The 27,064-nt window shown below is 38.0% G+C and overlaps 1 protein-coding gene across 8 annotated transcripts in view; it reads right to left on the bottom strand.

The window, feature by feature from the left end:
* AKAP6 (A-kinase anchoring protein 6) overlaps nucleotides 1–27,064 on the bottom strand; it is a 622,676-nt gene that overhangs the window by 253,844 nt on the left and 341,768 nt on the right. For 7 of the 8 annotated variants that reach the window (XM_509893.8, XM_016925975.4, XM_054666458.2 and 4 more), the window contains one exon: nucleotides 1,876–1,998. The exons of the other annotated variant lie outside the window; for it this stretch is intronic. In XM_509893.8, coding sequence (XP_509893.4) covers nucleotides 1,876–1,998 — 123 coding nt within the window. The remainder of the gene's footprint in view (nucleotides 1–1,875; nucleotides 1,999–27,064) is intronic. 8 annotated transcript variants of the gene reach the window in all.

Here is a 27,064-nt window from a genome sequence, read left to right as displayed (position 1 = left end):
CCACATGTGGCAATTTAAATTTAAATATGTCAAGTAAAATTAAAAACTCATTTCTTTAGTTGCATTAGCCACATTTCAAATGCACAATAGACACATGCAGTTAGTGGCCCCCACATAGGAGAGGGCAATATAGAATATTCCATCGTCACCAAAAGCTCTAGTGAACTGCATTGGGCTAGAAGGAAGTAGAGGCTAACATAAGGATGCCAAGTAAGAAACCCTGTAATACTGTATTTGAAAAAGAGAGTGCTCATTGGTTACAAAGAGGCCATATCATTCAACCTCCAAAGGGGAAAAAGGGACCTTGAGTCCATACTCTCCTAGCCTGGCTTTCAATAAATAGTCTAGAGTTAAAGCGCTCTTAATGCCCTTGTGCCCTCTGGGACCTCAAAAACTAAATGTGTGTTTTCCATAAAATATTAAGTCAAGAGAAAGTAAGACAGCACACTTAATGTGAAATAAAGTTCATATACTCCTGTTTAAACACAGATTAGAATTTCTGTCAGAACAATGCCAGTGAAAAGTTGACATTCTAATTAATACAATTTACATTATAAAGCACTGAATATCTTTATCTTGCTATTATGAAATGCCCTCTTTAAAAAAAGTTGAAACTCTACTCAACAGGGAAATGAGTACTAAGGACAGTATATAAAAACCCATGTACAAGAGAGGTGGTTAGGGTCACTTGCATTTTTACACACCATCGACTCAGGTCTCTAAAAAGGGAAGCAATACACTCATCCTCTACCACACAGTTTTGTCATTCTTTATCATCTGCAAGGCTATTTGCATGCAGCAATAGGATTTTAAAGCTGTTTTTCTGTTATATAAACATGCTGCAAAAAACAAACACCAAAACCTGAAACATTATCTCTTTCCCCTCTTTTCTCCCTCTCCATCTCTCCCTTCTCTCTCTCACTTAACATCATAGAGAACAACAGTTCTGGAACCCTGTGAACTTGCATACAGGTAGGACTCCCACATAATGTTTATTCAATCCAAATTCTGAGTGTGTAAGAGGGGCAGAAAATCAACCCCACAGTTGAGTACCCAAGGATTCATGTTCATTGCCTTTGTCAATTTTATGCTATCAGTGAAAGGAATAAAGATGAGATCCTTACAGCTTGAATTTTCATTTCCTATGACACGTGCTTTTTCTTCATGCTTTATCACACTCCACTACTTAGTTTCCACCCCTTCATAATTGATATCGGCCATTTGAAGCATTCAGTAAAAACCCCACGAGGTTCATCGAATGTCCCCCAGTCTATAATTCTTGCTTTTAACATTCAGAAGCAAATTCATCTGAGTGTTTTCCACTTCCCCTCCATGGCTTTCTCTATGCACAGGGATGAGTATAATGACAGTTGTATTAATTATATGCTGAAAAACCCACATAGCAGCAAAAATGATGGAGATCATCATTTTAAATATTTTATTAAAATAACCCAGTGTAGAACAGATAATGTAGACCCTCTTGATAATGAGAGGTTCATTAATTTTACAAGAATTCTAGAAAGCTTAGAATGGTCATCAAAATCATCTCTTTCATTTATTTGTTTTTAAGAAAGGGAAAACCTTCAGTTGCTGCTTTAGAGAACAAGGGTCTAATAAAATTTTCTAAGGTATTTTTAAATAATTACTTATCCTTCCAGGAAAAGCTTTGAAAAGGTAGCTTGAAACAGAGATGATTAAGTTTCATAGTATTACTTGAAATGCCTGTAAATTTTCATCTTCTGTGACCCATTAAAATTTGGTTTCATTGACATATAGTAACCTTTGATAAATAAAATTGATATTTCTCATAAACAAACAAGTAGTACATTAAAATCCTTTGATTATTGACAGCAAGAACAACACAATCTTGCCTACCAAGTGTGTCTCCAGATACAGTTTAAGGTCATCCATCTCTGCTTTAGGGGGAGTCCAATTCTCTGTAGTTTCCATGGCTTCATTTAACCATTGAATGAATTCATCCAGTTTGTTTACAAACCCCTTGTGAAAGGAAAGAAAAGGGGAAAAAAGGGGGCAAGAAAGGCATGTTAGTTGGTTATTCTGTAAAAAGCTAATATTAAAAGTTCCAAATTTTATCCATGATCAAATCGATCCCACCGCACTCCTATCCTAGTTTCATCTTTGCTGTAATGGAATTTCCACTATTCCTGGACGTGAAGTCTTACCAAAATGGGAAAGAAACTGTCAATGCTTCCCTCTCGGTTTTTCTCTAGAATCACTTTTCTGAGGAATTTGGATTGGACTGTGGGGTGTCACTGTATGGGTGACCTCAAAACATCAAAACATTTCTGGTGTCTGACAAGCATCCCCCTACCAAAAAATCAGGTCAGGTCTGCTAGGAACACTCATTGGCTTTGGGGGATTGCCAAATCCTTTACAGGGATTGGCATTCGTGTAAAGATGTTGTTCTTCACCCAGAAGCCTGTGGAGTTTAGTTGCCACAGCTGAACTAGAAATATATTTCAAAATTACATAAGTATTTACAGGTCCTTGGACGAGTTCTGTCCACAGCCCAAATGTCTGTGTCTGAGCCTGTGTGCTACAAAGGAAGGAAGCGTAGAAAGTGGGACCAATGAACAAACATAAATACTTGACTTCGGGTATGTACAGACATAAAGATATATTCTTGGCTAGGAAGCACAAATCACAATAATCTTGCAATTTTTCATATAGTGGTTATAAAATTTTATTGGCCATTTAAAAGTATACATCTGTAGAAACAGAAAATACTTTGAAAATATGAAAGCCCAACTGCAAACCTAAGTGAAAGAAATGGGGCTGGGATCCTGCTTTCCATGTCTGGGTAAACAGCACCACCTGGAGGTCATAAGGAGCAAGGGCAGGCTTCCACACATAACTAGGAATGGGTTGAGATGCCATTTCCCTATTAAACTTAACCCATTCTTCAGATTTGCCTTTCAAATAATTTTGATTAATATTTTTAATGCTTAACTGAGGATGTCCTGACACTGAAGTGGAAAGAGGTAAAAGTAAATACTTTTTATAATGTTTCTCACAAGCTAGGTTTTGCCATTAGGGTTTTTCCTAGATAATATTTTAAGATTCATAAACCTTTAATTCAAGCAATTAGATTACCTCAAAAAAAATCATGAGAAAAAGAGAAAATGGAATTGTGGAGAGTGGTAAGTAAAAAAACAAATAACACTCAGGAACACAAATTGTTTATTAGAGGGGGACAAAGCAGAGATGTGGGCACAGAGTCCCATAGAGTCAGATCATACCATACTGCCATGCTCTGGTGTGTTGCCAACCTGTTTAGATAGAGCTCAGTCTATCATCCCACATAGTGGTACATCATATGGTTTCCCATATTCATACATGTTTCCAAAAGCTTTTCCTATTGAAAATCTCTCTATTGTACCAAGTCTCCAAGGAGAGTCACACCCAGGGATACATATCACAACCAGATTTCACAAATGCAAGATTTCTCATTTATATTCTTTCAAAAATCTATCCCAATTGGTTAGATTTGATAAAACTAATGAGAAATATCATCTTAGAGACATCATAATCACAAACTGAGATACACAATTGCAATTGGCTGAGCTGGGAACTATATGGTAGTTTAACATTCCTCCAGTCCTAGACTCCAACCCTAAACTGATTGACAACATCATTGAGGTTTCTATTGGTCATCACTCAGAAGATTTTCTTCCAGGTGAGGTGAAAATATGTCCAACAGAGAAGATTTCATAAATTTCATACAATGTATTCCCTTACTAAGTGAATTTTCTGGTGATCTACCAAACTCAGCCTTTTTTTCTAATTTTCTCATATTGCAACTCTTTCCAAATGCCAAGAATCCATGCAAGATCATTCATTTTGCCCCTTCTCCTATCTTCAGGGTATCAGTTTGTCTGTTCTTTCACCTTTCCTGCATTTGCATAAATTTGAGAGTTGCTTTGCTTTTCATTTCCTCCCAAATACTTGACTCTTTTAATATCGAAGTTACACTTACTCAAGCTCAATCTTCTCAGTAGAGTGTCCCATCTGTTCAAAATGTTATTCCCTAAACTCCTTTATCTGGTAGACTACCTAGGGCTCAGAATATTTCACAGGTTCATATCTGACTTGATGTTTACCATAGATCCCTTCAGATGTGTACAGTAAATCTGTGAGCAGAAATAAGGGCAGAGTCTGTTAGAACTCCAGTCCTAATTCTCGATACTCTCATAATTAAAATTTTCTTGAAAACTTAAGAGACCCTTTACTGACCAGATGGACTTACAGAAGTATTGTCTGTCATCTGTGGATGCTAGTCAGCAAAGCAGAATTTAGATGGTTTATAAATGGGAGATGAAAATAGTACTTTATACTTCTTACAGCATTAAACAGTTTTTACTATTGTATTTAGAATTGTGTTGTTATATCTGTACATATAAATTGGTTTGGGGAGAAAATTAAGTCAGAAAGTATATTATTTAGGGAACAAGTGGTTAAATCCAAGAAGATAAATAGTGAAAGACGTTATTTGAAATGTAACTAGTTAAAAAACCATGCACTATCTTCTCCCCTTCAAAAACAAACAAAAATAACCTGTGTGTGTCTGTCAGTGCATGGTTGCTTCATCATAAAAGTTAGTCTTAGCCAAAAAGCACTAAACAATGTGTCAGGTTTCCTAACAGAACCATGATTACATAGTTAGCTGAAATCTGTGAGATGCAGATTAGACAAAACCCATTGGTCCTGGGTGAACATTTCTGGATGGCACCTCTGTGTATCCCAGCCAGATAGCAAAACAAGGCTGTCTGATATAGGGGAAACAGGAGTCCTCTCAAGGATTCTCTCTGGGTTTCTTCTGAGTTATATCCCACCTTCACAACTTTTTATTTGTTGTACATTTCCTATCTCTTTTCTTGCCAATACTAAAAAGTTTCATCACTCACAATAGAAACCTGAGATATCCCAGTGTTCCTAACTTATAATAAAAGCTAAGCACCCCTTCCCTTTAGGGAGATCTAGCTTTCCACCTCCCTTCCTGCTTCTATGTGTAGCCTCAAGAATATAAACAGAAATCATGAAAGAAAGCAAAATTGGGGTCCATTCAATTCATGATACCTTTATCACATGCTATTTTTCCACTTCACTCAGCCCCCTCTATCTGTGTACTATCACCGGGTTTCTGTGTACAGTGGACAGTGTACTAGGTACTATCCCCCTATCAAGAGATGTGCTTAGAAAGACCAAGAAAGTGCCCCTCTATACACAGACCATGTGGATGTGCAGGTGTATTCACATTTGGACACACACAACAAATACTTGATGCCCATTTTCAGAAGTTCTGCTGGCATCTTTGTGGTGTGAATGAAAGAAAATAAGGATGACATACGAAAATGGAAAAAAAAATTTAAAAATTATTTTGAAACACAGATCAAATCCTAATGCAACAAATATTGATCATTTTTTCATTTAACAAATATTTATTAAGTGCCTTCTATGTGTGAAAAAGCACACTACTAGACATTGCTGAAAATACAAAGATAAATATCATTGTGGCAAAAATTTCAGCAGAACATATAGCATGTCTAAGCCCTGAATTCAAGTAATTTTAATAGTCAAAAAAGATTACAATAAATAAAGAGTTGGGACACTCTCCTGGATATTGTGAAATTATTATATCTGTATCGGAATTCTGTCTGTATCCAAGTTTGTTCTCATTCTTAGTATTGGCCTACCTATGTGTGTTTCTAATATTCTGAATTCAAATTTACTTCTCTGGAAAGTCAGAGGACTATAAAAATCAGATTTTCTTCATGATATAACCCAATGCCACCACTGCACTACATGAAAAGTACATTTTATGCACGTTCTACTCTCTGCCACAGGCTGAATTACAAACCTTTGAAAGGCTGCATTTTAGCCTTCATTGTTCAAACTCCTCCTGCTGTATCTGTTCAGTGTCTTTCCTGTTATTTTCTACCAGTGTCCTTATTGTCCCTTTCTGCTTCTTCTTCCATTACTTTTCTTTGCCTCCCTGACAAGCTGTCCAGGAGCACATGGAGGGTGACCTAGTCCACAAGATCCTGTCCTCCTGCCCACTCTCATGGATTAATTGTTTCCTTCTTTGTCATACTCCTATTTTATACAGGCTTTGAGAGTCTGTAGACCCTTGTTTGGCACCAAGCCAGGATTCAACCCCCAGAAGAAATCCTGGTCATCAAACTTGGAAGAAAATGGAACAGTGGTTGGCCCTCCTACCAGTGGTTGTCAGCATACCTCCTACTTTCAAATCATTTGCATTTTGAAAGTTCCTTTGTGAGGGTAAAAACTTACTTTTAAACTTTCTAAAACATCAATCTCTTTAAAGACTAAGAAGCACCGTGAAAGTACATGCAAATGTATACTTACTGGTTTGTGAAAAATAATTTGCTAGAGGCTTTGGCTGGCTAAAATACACTTGAAGATGATTTTCACAGTGAACACTTACAGTCAAATCTTGCAAAGTGCTACACTCTCCCAACAAGTTAAGAATACTCATTATTTCTTTTCCTAACTCTTTCTCCTCTACAACAAGCCTTGTTTGGTTAAATATAAACTGTCTGGGTGGTTACCTTTGCCCTCTGGCAAGGCTGTCGTATGGAGCTAGAATAAAAAGGAGGGCCTTCCTTGTGCCATATATGGGGCCAGGGAACAGCCACATAATGGAAAACAAGATATGGCCCCTGCCTTGTGGAACTGAAAGTCGAAGGGTGATTTTTAAATGGGATTACATAATTATAGACTAAAATAAAGTGGAAAATTCTGTCTCTACAAGAGGAAATGGGAAGTATACAGCAGGAAGTAAATGCTGTGTTGTCACCACAAATCTTCGAGATGGTGTTGATTATGGTCATTTTACAGATGAGGAAACTGAGGATCAGAGAAGGTAAGTGACTTGGGATTTGAACATGGATCTCACTCCAAAGTCTATTCCTCCCACTGTACCACACCACCCTCTAGAAACAGTGTTCCTGCAGACAAATTATCAGACCCAGGTCATGGAGAAGTAGCATTTATTCCCAGTTTTAAAGTCTTGGCACTGAGATAGAATTCGCTAAGTCCTAAGTCTCCTACCCTTCTCATTCACTATTTTCTGTTGTTTTTTTCTAAAACAGAATTTGTGATGAGACTAAATGCTTAACAAGAAACACATTTATTTTTAGAAAGCAAAGATTACTGTAAAGTTCATTTCTAAGGCACAGAAAATTTAAATGAAAAATTTAAGGGAGTTACATGCTTGAATGAGCCCATTCTACCAGTGCTCAATTACAGATGGGCTTGACTCAGTTTAATCACAGAGGAGATGGCCCTTAGTTCTCAGAAGGCAGTTGAGCCACCCTCCTGAACTGTTAATTCCTTTTGGTATTTGCTGTTTGGAAGTGTATGTGAATGTGTGTGTATTCATCCTCAGAGTAATTCATATTTATTAGTGGATAGAGAAATTAGGCATGATGTCTGACTCAGTCTAGATCAAGTTAGCTGCCTCCACACAGAAACTTGCTGAAGAGTATCAAAAAAGTGAACTATTTTCATTACATTTTATGTATTTATTTATTCATTCATTTATTTTTTAGAGACAGGGTCTCTTTAGAGATAAGGCTAGAGTGCAGCGGCATGATCATAGATCACTGCAGCCTCCAACTCCTGAGCTCAAGGAATTCTCCTGCCTCAGCCACCTGAGTAGCTGGGACTACAGGTGCACACAATCACACCCAGATAATTTTTTTATTTTTATTTTTGTAGAGATGGGGGTCTCACTATGTTGCACAGGCTGGTCTCAAATTCCTGGCCTCAAGTGTTCCTTCCACCTCGGCCTCCCAAAGCAAAGGTATCACAGGCATGAGCCACTGCACCTGGCCTATTTCACTATATTAAAAAAAAAAAAAGTCAGCTTCTGCTGTTGAACCTTTTAAACTATTATGCTCTCATCTGGACAATTCTAGCTGAAACAAATAACCCTCAGATGGTACTCACTATGTGCCAGAACCTGTTTTAAGTATTTTGTACAAGTAGATCATTTAAGTCTCATAATGGCCCTGTGAGGTAGGTACTATAGTTATCCCCATTTTACAGATGAGAAGAGTGAGGCCCAGGAGGTAAGGAAGTCTGCCCAATACCCTACAGCTAGAAGGTGGCACACTCAGTACCTGAATCCAGAAAGCCTCACTGGCACCATATGAAATCATGAACAGTCAGATGATTTAACAGCTTGACTATGTCCCTTGCAGGAATCAGAAGAGAAGAACTAAATGAGGATTAATTTGGGGGGACATGGGAGGGTATATTAAAAGAGGGGAAAAAGTGCTTATCATAAGCCAGTGTGGCTAATGTTAAGAAAACAGTTGCTACAGCCAGACAAAACTGAACTTGATTCATTTAGTTTATACCTAATGACTTAATGTCTCTGAACCTTAGTTTCTTCATCTGTAAGATAGGGACAGTAACATTCATCGTGGGATTACATGAGGACAATAGGAAAAATATAGTTTAAAGCCTGATGTAAAACAAGGGCTTGATAAATGATTATTTTAAAAAAATCATTCCTAATTAATAAAAGTTCCAATTTGATCTTTTATCTCAAAATTTTTTTATTATTCACTAAGTCTACAGCACTGTACTAGGTGCTGGCAATGAGATGGATTTTAAAAGTCCCCACACAGGCCAGGCGCAGTGGCTCACACCTGTAATCCCAGTACTTTGAGAGGCCGAGGTGGGCAGATCACAAGGTCAGGAGATAGAGACCATCCTGGCCAATATGGTGAAACCTTGTCTCTACTAAAAAAAAAGAAAAAATACAAAAATCAGCTGGGCGTGGTGGCATGTGCCTATAATCCCAGCTACTTAGGAGGCTGAGGCATGAGAATCACTTGAACCCAGGAGGCGGAGGTTGCAGTGAGCCGAGATTGCTCCACTGCACTCCAGTTTGGTGACAGAGCCAGACTCTGTCTCAAAAAAAAAAAAAAAAAAAAAAAAGTCCCCACACAGTCACAATATAGGGGGTGGCAGCAAATGCTCTGGGCATTTAGAAGAGGGAGTCATGGCTTTCACCTCACATGGTCAATGAGACAGCATGATGGGGGCAGCATCTGAACCTGCAGGTTAGCAAGAATTTCACCACCCAGCTACCCGACCAGTGGATCTGGAGGGGATCACGTTTCTCTACTAATTGTCACAAGTTTCAGAATAATCTGACTTAATTTTTCAAAACGGGCTACATTCTTTGGAGCCTATCTTTACATCAGCAATGGGGCTACCAAAAAATAAGAGCTAAAGGACATCATGATCCTCTTATCCACAGTAAAGGTTTGTTTAGGCTCTAAATAAGGTAAGTAAAATTAGAACCTGTTTTAGAAAAGTAAAATTAGAACTTTATTTAGAAGCAAAATTATGCATTGAGATTTTTACATACATATTTACCAACATATATAATCTTCCATTTTAGCGCATAATTCTTTATACACATAGTTTCTACATAAAATGACTAGATTTAGATTTTTGCATAACAACACTCAAATGCAATTTACCTTTCCCAACCAACTAACTATATACTTAATGTGCCACCAAGGCCCAGGGGCTCAAGACAAAGTGCTAGAGAGTTAAAAGCTGTGCTTTGGACTCTACTACCTAACTTATATACCCACACTCCTACCTAGAAAATCCAACACAGTACGAGTAATTGACAGAAGAGGAAAGATAGTGTATGCTTTTAGAACAAAGACTGAAGAGAAAATAAAATGGTTTCAGTCAGTGTTGACTGTGATGCCACCAAAAAAACTCAAATACTGAAATGCCTAATGAAATATTTAGCTTCTTTTCTAAAGGTTGAATGAGAAGGCTTTAGAATATAAAAATATTCCTGATAAAATTGTTCCAGAATAAAGGTAAAAACTGTCAGTGGGAAAGAAAGAGCAAAATGGCATGGAATGGTATTATCTAAAGCTACCCAGGTGGGAAGTTCTATTCTGAACTCAGAATCATGTAGAAGGAATATTACACTGAATCCACAATTTCTTCAAATACTATTTATAGTGGTTTCAACTGGGAAAAGAAGAACCCAGAAAGATTCCTAACTCTTATGATGGGAAAGGGATTCATCTAACAAATCTAGAGATTTTGAATTCAGTTGCTCCCTATGGGTTTATAAAAAGAAATTATCAGTCATTCTAAGGGCAAAACAAGATTGGAATGCATATCATCAAAGTCTAATAAAAATAGGTACAAATAAAAAAATGGGAATAAACTGGAACAAACAATAGGTTAACATTAATTGAGCACTTACTACACACCAGGCACTTACATAATCCTTACAACAACCCTATGATACAATATTACTGCACTCTCCATTTTATAGTGAGGAAACTGAAGCACAGACAAGATCAAACACTTTACAAGCTCCCAACATTGTCAGGTATGAAGCTGGGGACCTCTCATTCAGGTAGTATGACTGCCCCAAAGCTTGGCAGACTTCCTCTAGGTGAGACCTTGCTTCAAGCACCCCCAATCCTCCAGAGACACTGGATAAGCAGATCAGATCATCTTTATCTGCCTTTAAGTCTCAAATGAGCATCTGAGATACTCATAACTTAGAATTTAGGAATATGATAGTTTAATGGTTTAATTGTAGGTTTTTCATATCTAGTATTATAATTAACAATATTTAACATTTAGGTACATCTACCAGCTATTCTACTAATAACTTGTGAAGTTATTGAATAGTCAAATTTCCCCATTGTACAGATGAAGAGGCTAAGGCATAGAGAAGTTATGTAATTTATTTAAGGTCATATAGCTATTAAGTGGTTATTAAATAGTTTTGTTCCAGGGTCTAAGCTCTGGACTACTGTGCTATATTCTCTCTCTAACCAGATTTGTTCCCACAAAGTCCATAGAGAGGAAACAAAGGACAGTCACATTCTCTGTTGTTCACTCCTATTTTCCAAGCTTCTCTGAGAACCCCAGCTCTTGTCACATAGTTCAATCATTCCTATCAGAGCCCTATTTTAGATCATTCTTCCTATACTCTGTGCTCTCTCTTTTCAGCCTTTCTTTTCTTTCTTCCTTGACTATTGTTGTTTTGCCTCTTTTTTCTCTTTCCTCTTCTCCAGCCCCTCCCCTCCTTTGTTCCCCACTCCTCTCCTCTCTTCCCCCACTTCTCCTCTTTTTTCCACTTGCTCATTGTTTCTTTCTTTTTTCTACAGTTCAAAGTCTCCTCCAGCCTTGCTAGGGCTAATCAATCACTTTAAATAAACATTTCTGGACATATCTATAAAGTTTTAGTGAAAAGGGCTGACTCCTTGACACTGAAGTACAGACCTGAAAATGTTGTTTTATTCCTTGTTTAGATTAGCTCTAAATACTTTCCTGATTAGTAAGAACTCTTGCACATCAAATATCTGGAACGAGAGTGAGTGTGGCTTGATGGGAGTATTTGCAGAATACTAAGATTATTCAAAAGATTACATGTGATTGTCGAGTTGTTGTTTATCTAAGTACTCTAAATTTCCTCCAGGGAATATATAACAAAATTATTCAGCAATAATAAAGTTATTATTTTTAGAAAAAAAATTGGAATTCCATGTGAAGAGTTTATCATACTGAATGAGCAAGAAAATGCTACGGCCAACTTTCTACCAGAGAGCTTCAGGGCGGCAAATCAGTAAATGCTAACAACTCAACCAATGTACTGTCATGGGAGCCAAGAAGACAGAAAACAGTATTATCTAAACACATCTGTTTGGAAAGGGGTAAAGGAGAAAGAAAGGTTCCCATAGAGATTAGAAGCACAGACCCAATTTTCAAAAGGCTCTTAGAATTAATCTAGTTCAAAGCTCCCTCCATTTTACAGATGAGGAATCTGATGCTCAGAAAAGGTAAGTAGGCTGGGCACGGTGGCTCATGCCTGTCATCCCAGCACTTTGGGAGGCCAAAGCAGGAGGATCATTTGAGTCCAGGAGTTTGAGACCAGCCTGGGCAATATGGTGAGACTCCATCTCTACAAAAAATAAAACACTTGCTGGTCAGGGTGGTGTGCACCTGTAGTCCAGCTACTCTGGAAGCTGAGGTGGGAGGATTGCTTGAGCCCAGGAGTTCCAGGCTGCAGGAGCTCTGATTCACTACTGCGCTCTAGCCTGGGTGACAGAGCAAGACTCTGTCTCTAAGAAAAAAAAAAAATTAAGTACTTGACAGATAACATTCACTCACCAGTAGGTAGCTGAGCCAGAAGAACTTAGGTGCTGTGTAATCAAGTACACAGACCTAATTGTTCATTTTTAAAGTTTTCATAGACATCTTTTAGAAAAGATTTCTAGAGGTCAAAAAAAAAGTACAGAACTAGAGTTTTTAAGAATAATGTAAAACTTCAAAGTACTATTGGCTTAGCAAATTGAGTACACTATTGGATAGCACTAGGCCAGCTGAAGTAAGGACTAAATTGCCTTTTTTTATTCGAACTCCATGTGTATGAGTAAACATACATGTGTGTATTAAGTTGTTTATTCAAAAAAAATTTATTGAGAGTTTACTATGTATCAGAAATTGTGTTAGGCCCTTGGGACTCACATATACATAACCCAGATTCTTCTCTTAAAGAGTTCAGAGCAACATAAAGCATGAGATGTATGATAAAGCAGACTCATGGTTCTTGAACTTTTAATCTTGAGTCTCCTATTCAGAATTATTGAGATCCCCAGAAAGTTTTTGCTTCTTTGAGCTTTATCAATATTCATTTTAACAATTTAAAAATATGTATTAACTAAAAATAATAATATATATTAACATAAATATATGAACATTTTCAAAAACAGTGAAAAGAATGGCATTATTTTAGCTGTATTCAAATCTTATGAATGTCTGGCTTAATAGAAAATGGCTGGATTTCTATTTCTACTTCTGCATTTAATCTATTACAATATCACGTGTTATGGAGCTTCTGGAAAACTCTGCTATACACAGAATGAAAGTGAAAAAGGTAAATAACATTTAGTGTTGATATGAAAATAGCTTTGACCTTGTGGACCCCCTGAAAGGGTCTTGAGAGCCCCTACAGGTGCCGAGACCATACTGTGAGAACCTCTTGCTGTAGATCATCCCAAGTGCTCAGGAGCCATTGAAAAGACATGTAACTCACTCTTTGGGCATCAAGGGGGACTTCCTGGAGGAAATCACAGGAAATTGAGCCCTGACAGATAAGTGTAAGTGATTCAGAAAAAGAATAGAGGGGACTAAGAGGAGCAGAGAATGGCATTCCTAAAATGAAGCCCAAGAGAGAACAGCTTATTCTGAGAACTCTTAAGTAGCTGATCCTGGCTAACTAACACTCAAAAGACAAATACAAAACACTTAGAAATGAGGTTGCAGAGTCTGGCCAGGAGCTAGGCCACAGACAACATGCTCTGTAGTTTGTACTTTATCCTGAAGACAATGGAATGGTCATTAAAGTTTTGATGCAGAGTGTGAGAGAATCTGATTGGCTTCTTAGAAGACTCACTCTGGCTGCAGTGTGGGAAATGATTGCCAGTTGAAAGGCTGAGAGCAGAGAAGCCAGTTAAAAGGCTGCTATAGCACTCTGAAGAAGTTGATAAGGCTAAACTAAAGCAGCTCAGTGGACATGGGCAGAACCTGCTAGGTTATAGAGAGTACTCAAAGGTAGAATGGACAGGACTAATTGGATTTGATGGATGATGAGAAAGATGTTAGAATCTGGGATGACTGCCAACTTTCTATTTTGGTTGGAGGTACCATTCCCTGAAAGAGGAAATACAAAATTCAGAAGGAGAATTTTTTCCAGTTTTTCTTGAAGCATTACAAAAATAGTTTTGCAGGAAGATCATGAATATGATATTATGTATCATAAATTTGGTTTCTCAACTTAATCAGTTGAAGCATTTAATAAGACAGCTAGTTGTATAAGCCTGGAACTCTACAGCAAGATCTAGTAAGAGAAAGCAACATACAGGGTGTACTAAAGACCATGGGCACAGATGAGATAGCCTAGGAACAGTATGTAAAGGGAAGATCCACTTGTGTCATCTACATTATGAGGCCCAAGAATGCAATGCACTCAACTTTGTTCACTCTGTCCTTCATTCTGTTGTCTGTCTCAATGATTCTGACACTGGCTCTGCCTCAAAATCAACTGTGAAACTCTTTAAACATAAACAGAATTCAGAGAAAAGGGATTTCCTCAAAGTCTCTCAAGGATAGAAAGATAAAGAGCCAACAGCTGCAGAGCACTGGAAACATTTAGTGTTGATCTTGGGAAAGAAAGTATTTGCTGCCACTTTGTGACAAGCTTGCAAGATCTGGTAATAACCAGGAGACAGGATGTTCTAACAGGAAGTACTGTGGCTTGGGAGAGACAGATTCTACTTGCAAAATGAGGGCATTGAGCTGAATGATTTTTCTTGCCTTCTGACTGTTAATATCTGAGGTTCTTGCATATAGAGCTTCCTTCAAAGCCTGAGACATTCAGACAACTTGCCCCTCTTCCAATTAGGGAACTGATCTTTGGAGTCTTCCACATACCCTCCCAATGCCTTCTACTCCATTCACTATATCTGTCCTTCAAGATCAAGCTCAAATGCTCCTCTCCCAACAAATCATCCCAATCTATTGCTGCCTTTCCAATACACTTTCTCAGTCTTTGTATATTTAGCAGTCAGGGGTTTGAGGGACAGTTCAAAACCTATTACAGGCCCTTCCTTTTTCATCCCTTAATATACTGTAATGAATCTACCTCTAGTTAAAGAGTTCTGTAAGAATTATTATTTATAAGCATATAATTATAAATATGTATTATAAATACAGTCGGCCCTCCATATCTGTGGGTTCTACCTCCGTAAATTCAACAAAGCTTGGATTGAAAATATTTTCTTTAAAATGGATGGTGATATCTGTACTAAACATGTATAGACTTTTTCTTCTTGTAATTATTCTCTAAACAATACAGTATAACAACTATCTACATAGCATTTACATTATATTAGATATTACAAGTAATCTAGTGATAATTTAAAGCATACACAAGGTGTGTAGGTTATATGCAAATACTATACAATTTACATAAGGGACTTGAGCATCATTGATTTTGATATCCACAGGGGGTCTTGGAACGAATCCCCCACGGATACTGAGGAACGACTGTATGTATAAATACCAATTATAAATAAATAAGTATATATTATTCATAAGGTTGTTGTGTGACAATATTATAAATTAGAATGTTGTTTGTATTTGTCTGAACACACATTCATAGCATAAATTTCCCTATATAAACTTCCTAAGATGTCAAAGAAGTACATTAACTAAAATTATTGGGCCACTTAGAGGAGAATTATCTCTAATACAATTCAAGAATCATCTGACAAGGCAGGAAGACAAGGCAGAGTCTTACAGAGAAGAGGGTGCAGAAACCTGGGGTGGCCATCACAGGTCCCACGAAGGGCGAAGGGCACCCTTAACCACTGTGGGTGAGAGTTGTATGGGAGGCTGAAGCTCCATGATAACCAAGGTGGCTGAAGGTGGAAGGAAAAAACAAGGTGGTGGCATTTGATGTCAAAAGACCAGTCATCTCTATACAAGGAGCTGCTAAGACCTGACCCTTCCCCTCCCACAGTACTAATAATGAGAACAACAATAACAACCACAAGAGCTAACATTTATTGAGTGTTTACTACATGCCAGGTACTATTCTGAGCTCTTTACACATTTTAAGACCTTTAATCATGACTCTCTGTGGCAGATATGATTTTTAATTCTCCTTTGCAGGAGGAAACTGGAGCACGGAGAGGTCAAGTCACCTGCTTACAATAGCACAGGTATTGTAACACAGGTGATAAGCTGAGACATGGTTTACACAATATGGCTCCAGAGCCCACATTCATAGTCACCATGCTTCACAACCATCCAGCACCAAAGAACGCCCTCACCCATTAATATGCATTCCCCCAGAAATCTCTTACTATGAATGTATCTTTTCCTTTACTGTGGAGTTCCATCTACTAATTTTCTGAATATTCATCCTTTTGGTACCATGAGCAAGGTTGTTTTGGAAGTTCTTCCCAGCCATGTTTCCCTTGTATAAAAGTGTGTCTAGAAAGTGAAATGGGCACAGATATGATTTTTCATGGACCCTGCATCCTATTAAGAAGACTCTGGTCAACAGTCTTCTTAATAGGAATAAATACAATGGCATGCACCAAACAATATAAAACTTTAGATGTAATAAGGATAGGATAAGGAAAATAGCTTTAATGAAACTTTGTGAGGTGAATGTGATCACTACACTACAGAATCCAGCCTGAAACTTTATTTATTTATCTATCTACCTATCTATTTTTTTATTTATATGGAGTCTCGCTCCGTCACCCGGGCTGGAGTGCAGTGGTGCAATCTCGGCTCACTGCAAACTCCGCCTCCCAGGTTCAAGCAATTCTCCTGCCTCTGCCTCCTGAGTAGCTTGGACTACAGGCACCTGTCACCACACGCAGCTAATTTTTATATGTTTAGTAGAGACAGGGTTTCACCATGTTGGCCAGGCTGGTCTTGAACTCCTGACCTCAAGTGATCCACATGCCTCAACTTCCCAAAGTGCTGAGATTACAGGTGTGAGCCACTGGGCCTGGCCTGAAACTTTACTTTAAAAGAGTACCAATAGTCTTCTCTATGCTACAGAAAATAAATCAAAAGCAAAAGTATTTCTGTTAGTTCAACTTGTCAGTTTTATTTTGGGGCTCAGGTAGGAAGAAAAAAGAGTATTAGATCTCCAATTATGACTCCCTCCCCACCCACACACACATACGCCTTTCTCAAGCAAGTAGTACTAGTCTCCAGACAAATCCAAAAATATGAGTATCATCTATAAATGACACCTTTCCAGTTTTTCTTAAAGCATTAAAAAAAGAAAATACAACTTCCTTTATTCCTAGACAAAACATGAAGGTAAATAGTAAAGCCACTGGGCTTCCTAAAAAGCAATGCACTGAGCCTCATCAACCTGAGAATGGAAAGCGTATGAAGCAGATATTACAGGCAGCACCTTTCCTGGATAAAGTTGCTTAATCACCATGCAAAATTCAAGCCTATCATTCTTAGATAGAAAATTCTATAACCTCAGACAGGGCCCGACATCATGAGTGACCTTGAAACAGAACCCACACTCTTGAAATGATTTCCCCCCATATTGTCTGAACACAGCACAAGCCTCAGTGCTGATGGGTAATTTTAAGGCATCACAATGACAAGTCTGCCAAGGCAAATGTTTTTAACTGCTTCACTTAGCTGACCTTATTTGCCATAAATTCAGGCTAATCCATATCTAATTCTTACTGGGTAACTCACTTGTTTACTGTCACCACTGGCCCTGGTCTCTTGGCATCTTATAAACTCTAGCCAGGCCCCAAATTCCTCAAGGATGTCTGGCTTTTGTCATATTACAGTGCTAGGAATGCAGCATGAATGGCTCATTCCTCCAGGCTCGTTAATGTCACAGCCTCACATTCACTTACCATTAGGATCTTCTAAGGGAAACTTGAGTTCACCCAAAGTTCCAAGGAACACAAAGTCAGCCATGTTGAAGTGATATATGCCAAGGAATATTGTACAAAGAAATGAGTGCTTCTCTTAGTTATTCCTCACAGTTAGTCTCTCATAAAATTTCAGAACAGAAAAGTATTTATAGGTCATTCAATTGTATTCCTTTATTAATATTTATTTTTTAAAACTGAGGCTTGCGAGGTTACATTTCCAAGGTCACGATGCTACTTAGGGGCAGAATTAAGGTTCTTACCCTAGTTATTTCTAATATATATGGTGCTAATTCCCTAGATTCATAGGAAAGGTCACAATAATAATAAAACTAATATTTATGTAGTCTTTAGATTTACAATGACCCCTTTGCTCTTTGTAGTTTCATACAATAATCTGAGCAAAGGCATGACAAACATAATTAACATCTCATTTTGAAGACTAGAAGACTTATACAGTAAGCTTTAAGTGACTTATTCAAATTTTCATAATTAAAATGAGGGATTGTGAACTGAGCCCAATGTTTAAGTTCTATATCCTTGAGTAAATTACTAACTTCTGTCTCTTCTAATTTATAAAATGAAAATATAATGTAACAGTGTCTGCATCAAGGAAGAATTTTTTTCTTGAGAATTAAATGAAGTGATGTACTAAGTGAATAAACCCCTTAGCATTCTGCCCGACAGTTTGCAAGGGGACAAGAAATAACAAAGTTTTGTTTTGTATTTAAATTGTTATTTTTCTGAAACATCCTACCAGCAACACAAAGTTATGACTTCGGGATTAAAGATAAAGAATAATTCACTAAAGTTCCAAGAATCATTTTAGTTGAATTTAAAAATGCAACGCTAAAAAAATAAATAAATAATAAAAACGCAATGTTGGGTTTATCCATCTTTTGAGTTTCATCACGATAGTAATATTTGCCATCAAACGCAGTTAGGCACTGTTATCATCTTAATACAAGATATTATTGCATCATAACCTTTCCATACCAAGAAAATTACAAAGAACTATTTTCACCTTGACGTTTAAAGCTGCAAACAAAAGGGCAGATCATCTTCCGTATATATTGCAGAGGCCAACAGCCATATGCAGTGACTGGATACAGCCTCATGGTGGTGCTAAATCATCACTGATAACAACTCAAGACCCATTGAAGGCTCTACAGAAACCAAACTGAGGCAGGACTGAAACATTCCTAATGTTAACCAGCAAGGAATTTGCTTTGGATCCCTACGGTTCTTCTGGACCAACCTTGCGCAATGATCCTGACATGTTGTCTCAACAAATCCATCAGCAATGTTAATATACAGTTTTTGTCCTGGCATTGCAACAAATAAAATATACACAAAAGATTTTTATTATCCTTAAAAAGAATTGTGCAGCCTTACCTTTTAAAATGTTATGTTGACTTAGAATTCCCAAACTGGATTTGGGCCCCATTCATCTACTGTGTATCTTAATTTTATGTATGCCTTGGAGACATTTGTTAAATTCCTTATATCTCCCAGCCCCCAAATTTCAGCTTGAAATTTCAACTCTTTTTGACTCCTTTCCTCTTCTACTCTCCTATTTAAAACAGCCACAAAATTTTATCAATTTGCCCTTTATAATATCTCCCACCTATCTCTTTCTTTCTTCAGTCAGCTTCCAGACCCACAGTTCAGACCCTTTTACCAAATGTCTAGGCTATTTCAATAAGATTAGGCTTAGAGGAGATTGCACCACTGCACTCCAGCCTGGCAACAGAGCAAGACTCTGCCTTAAAAAAAAAAAAAAAAAAAAAGATTAGGCTGAGAGGACTACCTCCCAACCGCAACTGTACATTACAATTGCTTGAAGAACTTAAAAAATACCCAACCCCAGGGATTCTGATTTAATTGGTCTGGGGTGGATACAGAGGTTTTTTTATTTTTTTAAAGCTTCCCAGTGATTGTAATTTGCAGTCACAGTTGAAAACTACTGCTAAAGGTGTGCCCAGCATACCACAGTCAGATTAACCTTCTTAAACTACCAACTCTCCGGGCCAAACATTTTAAGTAGTTTCCCATCTTCACAAAGATTGCGAATTAGTGACTTAAAGTCCAAACTATCCCAAAGATGTGTTTTTATTTGACCTATTTAAAAATTGTTCAGACCCAACATCTAAAAATTGGGAGATGTCACATAAAACCCAGATTTCTTCCTTCTTTTTAAAAATTCCAAAATCTTGGCACAAATGGCCCACATTCCCATGCAACTATCAGCTGGAGCTGAGTAGTGGCTGCCCTTAAGACATGTCACATATCTTCCAGTTGATTCAGTCCCATCACTCCCCATTTACAGCTGGCTTTATGATTCATTTATACTATCTTCCTGGCCTCTTAATTTTAGTTTGTAGCCCTGATCTAGAGAATAAAGTTCAAACTCAATGATACGTTCACTTACTCATTCCCTTAACTACTCATTTATTCATGCATTCAATAGTATTGATTTTGTGTCTATGCTATGCAAACACTTGGAATTCAAAGTCCCTCATATCTTGGCCCTATTCTTTCTAACTTCACATTCACCTTCCTCTAACAAAGTTATTTCTAACTAGTAGTTAGTTTACGAGACATCTTCCTCCCAATATTCATAGCTTAGAGGCTAATTTCCAAAACGCCTTTGAGGTCAGGTAATGCTATGTGACAAAGTGGGCCAGTGGGATGTGAGCAAAAGTGGCATGTGTAACTTCTAAGTTGTATCCATAAGAAGAAAGGTGGCTGCCCTCCATTTTCCCCTTCCTGTGAGCTGGAATGCAGACATGGTATTGGTGGTGAGCCATAGAAGAGCAACAGGGAGAAGCAACCTGGGCCTCAGGACGACCTCTATCTTCCCTCGACTGTCTGCCTCTAGGTAAAAGAGAAAGAGACTTCTATCTTATCGTATTTTGGGGTCTTTTTGTTTATAGTGGCTTAGCCTATACTCCAAAACACCAACGATTTCTCTTAACTATCACCCAAACATACCTTGAATATTCTTGCCCTCCACCCTGGCATATGCAAAAGTTCCTGTCACTAACATTATGCCTCCTCATCTCTGCTATATAAATTCTACTCATCATTCAAGGCCCAGATCAAGTATTCCCTCTCCTGTGATGCTTCATCAAGCTACATTTGTATTATCTTCTTTTTTCTGTTCTCCCACTGCATGAATTTTCACTTGGCACTTACCAAATATTGTCTTATGTAACAGACACAGAGCCTTGAATTATGTTGCCATATCTACCTCAAGTACTACATCCAGGACCTAAAACAAAATTTTAGATTGTGCATCATAAAAATTAAAAAGTATTCAGAGTTTCTACAGTATTAAACTTCTATACTTTTTGTTTAATAATTATGTGCACTGTCAACTCATGTTCAATCTGTGATCCTTTAGGATTCTTGAATCTTCTCATTTTAATTACAAAACTGAACCTACCCAATTCTTTAAGAATCTGGCTTTTTCCTTGATATTTAACTAAATCCTAGTTTTCTTTATTCTTGTATCTAAACAATTCCTTGACTTTTTGGATACATATTTCAAAGATTCAGAAATGCACTGAAAAGATCAAGGGCTCCAGTTTGAATGGTAATGAAGAGACAACTCATAGTGTCATCATATTTGGAATCTGAAAATCTCTAGGACAACACTAGAGGAAGAAAGTAGAAGATACTCTCAAGGAAGGAAATTTTTTAAAAAATGGGTGACAGAGAGTGAAAACTAGATCCAGAAGAAAAGTAAAGAAAAGCAATGGGAAAGAAGATAAAAGGAAGAGAGAATACAGAGACAAGAGGAGGACTAGCAACTGTGAATGAAAAAGTTAGCATAAGGGAAAGGCACATGCAAAATGGAATGCCAGTGAAGAAAAGTGGAATTCCATAACCTCAAGACGCTTCCTGATAAGGATACTCATCAGAGATCATTATCAACATCCAAGTAGTGTAGAGCACACTACCACTCCATCAACACTAGGAACACTGGTGCATGGTGGGTATAAAAGAAACATCAAAGGCAAGTAAGAATTGAATTTATAGCAGAATCGTGATTGCAAGTTACTCTGTGGGTGAATAAAAAAGGATACAGCTGTGTTTCAAATGGGACTTATTTGAATCTCAAATCCAGTAAATAATGGCTAGACAGGACTTTTTTTTAAAAGAGTAGGCTATAATGGGCCATGCGGCGGCTCCTGTCCATAATCCCAGCACTTTAGGAGGCCAAGATAGAGGATGGCTTGAGCCAAGGAGTTCGACACCAGCCTGGGCACATGGTGAAATGTTGTCTCTACAAAAAATACTAAAATTAATATGAAAATTATCCAGGCATGATGGTGTGTACCTGTAGTCCCAGCTACTGGGTAGGCTGAGGTGGGAAGATCAACTAAGCTCCAGGAGGTCGAGACTTGACGTGAGCTATCATCACGCCACCACATTCCAGCCTGGATGACAGAGTGAGACCCTGTCTCAAAAAACAAAAACAAACCAACAAGAACAAAAAAAGGGTTCTCAAAAGTATTTTTTTTTTCCAAGACAAATTCCAGAAGATGACTTGGTCTTAGCCTTGTAGCTGTGTCTTATCCTAAAAGAAAGCCAAGAGTGAGACCCTTAAAATATGGGTGGGAACTACATTGAAATTTTAAAAAAAGAGAGAGAGAGAGAACTCAAAGACCTAAACATAAGACCCAAAATGATAAAACTCCTAGAGGAAAACACTGAGGAAAAACTTCATGATGTTGGGCTTGGCAGTGAATTCTCGGTTATGGCACCAAAACCACAGGCAACAAAAGCAAAAATAGATAAATGAAACTACATCAAACTTAAAAACTTGATGCATCAAAGGACACCACCAACAGAGTAAATAAGCTACAGAATGGGAGAAAATAATTTGCAAATCATACATATAATAAGGTGTTAATAGTCAGAATGGGCTAGGTGTGGGGGCTTATGCCTGCAATCCCAGCACTTTGGGAGGTTGAGGCAGGTGGATTGCTTGAGCCCAGGAGTTTGAGACCAGCCTGGGCAACAGAGTAAAACCCTGCCTCTACAAAAAATGCAAAAATTAGCCAGGTGTGGTGGCGCATGCCTGTAGTCCCAGCTACTCAGGAGGCTGAGGCAGGTGGATCGATTGAGCCTGGGAGGTCAAGGCCACAGTGAGCTGTGATCATGCCACTGCACTCCAGGCTAGGTGACAGAGCAAGACCCTGTCTCAATTAAAAAAACAAAAAAAGAATATATAACGAACTCCTACAACTGAACAACAAAACTCAACGATATTAAAATATGGGTAATGGACGTGACATTTCTCCAAAGATGATATACAAATAGCCAACAAGTATATGGAAAGATGCTGAACATCATTATTCATCAGAGAAGTGGAAATCAAAACCACAATGATCTATCACCTTACACCCATTACAATGGCTACTATTTTTGTTTAAAAAAACCTAGAAAGTAACAAGTATTGGTAAGGATGTGGGGAAACTGGAACTCTGTACTCTGTTGGTGGGATTGTAAAATGGTGTAACTACTTTGAAAAATAGCAGGGAGATTCCTCAAAAAATATATATGATCCTTAAAAAAAAAAAAGATCCAGCAATCCAATTTTTGAGTATATACCCAAAAGAACTGAAAGCAGGGTCTTGAAGAGATAATTGTACACCCATGTTCATAGCAGCATTATTCACAATAGCCAAGAGGTGGAAGCAACCCAGATTGTCCACTGGCAGATGAATGGATAAACAAAATGTTGAATAAACATATAATAGAATATTATTCAGCCCTAAAAAGGAAAGAAATCCTGTCACATGCTACAACATGGATGAACCTTGAGGACATGCTAAGTCAAACAAGCCAGTCACAAAAAGAAAAATACTATATGATTCCACTTAGAGGAGATACTTAGAACAGTCAAAATTATGGAGATAGAAAGTAGAATGGTGGTTACCCGAGGACAGTAGGGAGAGGGAAAGGGGAGTTGTTATTTAATGGGAATAGAGTTTCAGGTTTGCAAGATGAAAACGTTCTGGAGATCTGTTTTACAACCATGCAAATATTCTTAAACTGTGCACTTAAAAAATGGTTAAGATAGCACATTTTGTTATATTATATTTTTACCACAATAAAGAAAACTCAGAAGGACATGATACTTCTTAATGGCTGCTATCATCAGTATGAATGCTAGGATGGGTTCCTCTGGACCCATTCTACCTCTTGGAAAAGAAATGTAAAAATGAGTGCCAAGTTAATCTCGGGGAAAAACTTCTCTACCTTCATATTACACAGGTACTAACCACCACTTCCCAGCTCCATCTCTAGCAAGAGCAATGGTAGCCACCTTTGTGCTGCTACCACAAAACTGGGAGCATACTTGATTGCAATTTTACAGTCTAGTTACAAAGAGGAAGAACTCAGCTAAATATTTGCTGCCATGAGTCCAAGATAACTTATGTGCAAGGACATCCTTAGCTGGCACCGAAGAAGTTTGTTAAATTAGATTATAGATGTCTCTAGGACAAAATACAACAGCTAAGTCATTGAACTATAATCAAGATGCTCTAATTTGGCATATGAAGACATTTACATCTCTTGTGGACAAACAGGCTCAGCTATGTCATGCATCCATCGATTCTGTATCACTGAGTCCAACCTGACAAAGTCGTATCTTCCAGGACAAGTTTTGAGAATTTAATGGCAGCAGGAAGCCCAAAATCTGAGAGGCGGACCACGCGCTATATCCCAAAGGACAGATCTCCTGAAATGCTTCACTGAGATGGCATACCCTGTGCTGCCTTCTGTCAGCTCCCAGAGGAATTATAAGCTGTTAACCCAGCATCAATAATTACCCACCTTATACAAGTGGCTACTTACCAACCAGTTCATTTCTCTTCAGGTCATGAGGAAGAAGTCACACTGTTTATTTACTAATCTAGTAGTGGCTTGTGGGCTTCATAAATAGATTTTGTTTGCATATGTGATTATTGTCTAAATTCCCTGGCATTTGACTATATCTCATGGAGAAAACCAAGTTAGCTCTGGCATCCCAGCTGGAATACCAGCTCTCACACTTTGCAGCATTATGACCCCGAGCAAGTCATTTGCATTTAAGCCTGGAGTCCTCATCTGTAAAATGAGACCAATAACAGCTCTTCCATATGCTTGTTATATAAATTAAATGAAAGAATCTACTTCAGATCCTGGCACACAGTAGATGCTGATCAGAAATTATCTCCCTCTCTTCTTCCTTACTCAAGAGCAGGGGTCAGCAAATTTGTTCTGTAAAAGGCAAGAGAGTAAATCTTTAATCTTTTTAGGCCATATGGTCTCTGTCACAACTATTCAACTCCGTCACTGAAACACAAAAGCAGCCACAGACAAACACCATGGCTGAGTTCCAATAAAATAATATTTTAAAAAGCAGGTATTGGGCCACATTTGGCTCACAGGCCATAATTTGCCAATCCCTATTACTTATACCACATATGTCCAGGTATCATGCTAAGTTAATTTTTCACCATTCTGTTTGATTTCATCTGTTCCAGATATATTCTTCCCTTTTATCTCCTTATTGCTTTTATTCTATTTCTTGAATGTATCGGAACAAATGTGTCTGTTTCCATTACTTGACTTCGCTTCTGGCTTTGAATTTTAGGCCTTGAGAAGTTCCCGTAGGTGTTGAGCACTCAGACCTAAGATGCTCTAGTAATTTATTCACACAATGGGTTCTGGATAAATCAGCCAGAGTTAAGCAAAATCCCCTCAACCCTCAGAAAAAGACTGGGAACAGACCATCCCTTGGGAACTCAGAGTTTACTAGGAGTTTTTATTTGTGGAAAGGGAATGGTTACAACTGATTCCCCAGTTTTAAAAATATTGCCTTAAAATTTTTGTTTTCATTGGCTTATATATGTAAAGGCCTTCTTAAAAAATATGTAAGTACTAAAAACAATAGTGATCACATATGGTGAAGTGAGAATTCAAGATGGAGTGATAAGGATGAGAGGGGGATTTACTGAGTATTTTTAAATGTCTATGATTTAAAACCATGTGAATATATTATCCAAAAATCAATTTTCCCAAAGAATAAAGAAATCTTGGCCAGGCGCGGTGGCTCACGCCTGTAATCACAGCACTTTGGGAGGCCAAGGCAAGTGGATCACAAGGTCAGAAGTTCGAGACCAGTCTGGCCAACGTGGTGAAACCCCATCTCTACTAAAAAAAAATACAAAAATTAGCTGGGCATGGTGGTGGGTGCCTGTAATCCCAGCTACTGGGGAGGCTGAGGCAGGAGAATGGCTTGAACCCAGGAGACCCAGGAGGCGGAGGTGCAGTGAGCCGAGACCGTGCCACTGCACTCCAGCCTGGGTGACAGAGCTAGACTCCATCTCAAAAAAAAAAAAAGAAAAGAAAAAGAAAAAAAGAATCTTTTGTTTTACAAAATTAGTCTATTATAAGAAAGATACAAATGTGAGGGGTGGGGACTGACAGGAACCTACTGGAGATTCTATCACAGCCCCACACTCTCTTGCAGTTACTGGGCTTCTATGTGCCTCCTGCCTTCTGCTCTGTGTGACTCAGAGAAGACAGAGTGGAGGACTCTGCCATGACGAGTTAATGGACTCCACTTTCCATTTGACAGAAGTGGAATTAGAAGCAGGATATATTTTTCAGTATTTTATCATTCTTGATACCAGGCCATAATTCTCCCTATGAGTTCCACATACCCTCCCTTCTTTCTCAGTGTGTCCACATTTACATAGTCTTTCTAGCTACTTCAATCTCTCTTGCCACTTCTGCCTTCAAATAAGCTTCAATTTTTTAAAAAAGACTTTTGACTTTACTTTCAACTATTGCCCTTTGCCTCATATTGTGTTTTCAATCCAATTCCAGGAAATATTAGGAATGTTTGTTTTTTACTTCTTAATCACCTATATCTACTTTCACTCCTTCATTAAGTCTGTTTTTTCCCTAAGGTCTTCATTAATTATTTCAAACAAATCTAAAGGTTGTTGGGTTTTTTTCCCCTTAGTCTTTATTATTCTTGATCTATCTTTTAAAAAGAACAAAGCTAATTTCCATTTTATTTAGTATCTCTTTCTCTCTCTCCATGTATTTACTACCCAAGAATTCTTTCTGTCCCTTCTGATCCCCACAACTGGATCTCTTCCTTGTTCCTGTCTCATAACTGGGCTACAACTTGAATCTCAGACATCAGTCCCTCTGCTTTTCTCCATCTAGTCTCCTTCTTTTAGGGAATTCATCTATTCCCAAGTCTTTATCTTGTGGGAGGAATAAAACAGATGGTGGCCTGAAGCCTGGCTCTGTAACTTATTAGCTGTGCTGCATAGGAAAAATTGTTCGTTCGTCTTTCTAAACTCAGTTTCCTCTGTTCTAAAATGGGGATTCAGTCATTCAGTAGTCTTTATCGAGCACTTACTGTACACCAGGCATTGTTCTAGGTACATGAGATTCATTAACAAACTAAACAGATAAATATTCCTGCCCTCACAGAGTTCCCATTC

The sequence above is a fragment of the Pan troglodytes genome, chromosome 15 (assembly GCF_028858775.2).
Source record: "Pan troglodytes isolate AG18354 chromosome 15, NHGRI_mPanTro3-v2.0_pri, whole genome shotgun sequence".
NCBI classification, from domain to species: domain Eukaryota; kingdom Metazoa; phylum Chordata; class Mammalia; order Primates; family Hominidae; genus Pan; species Pan troglodytes.
The sequence above is the reverse complement of the archived record's forward strand: the minus strand, read 5'-3'. Positions and strand labels throughout refer to the sequence as shown.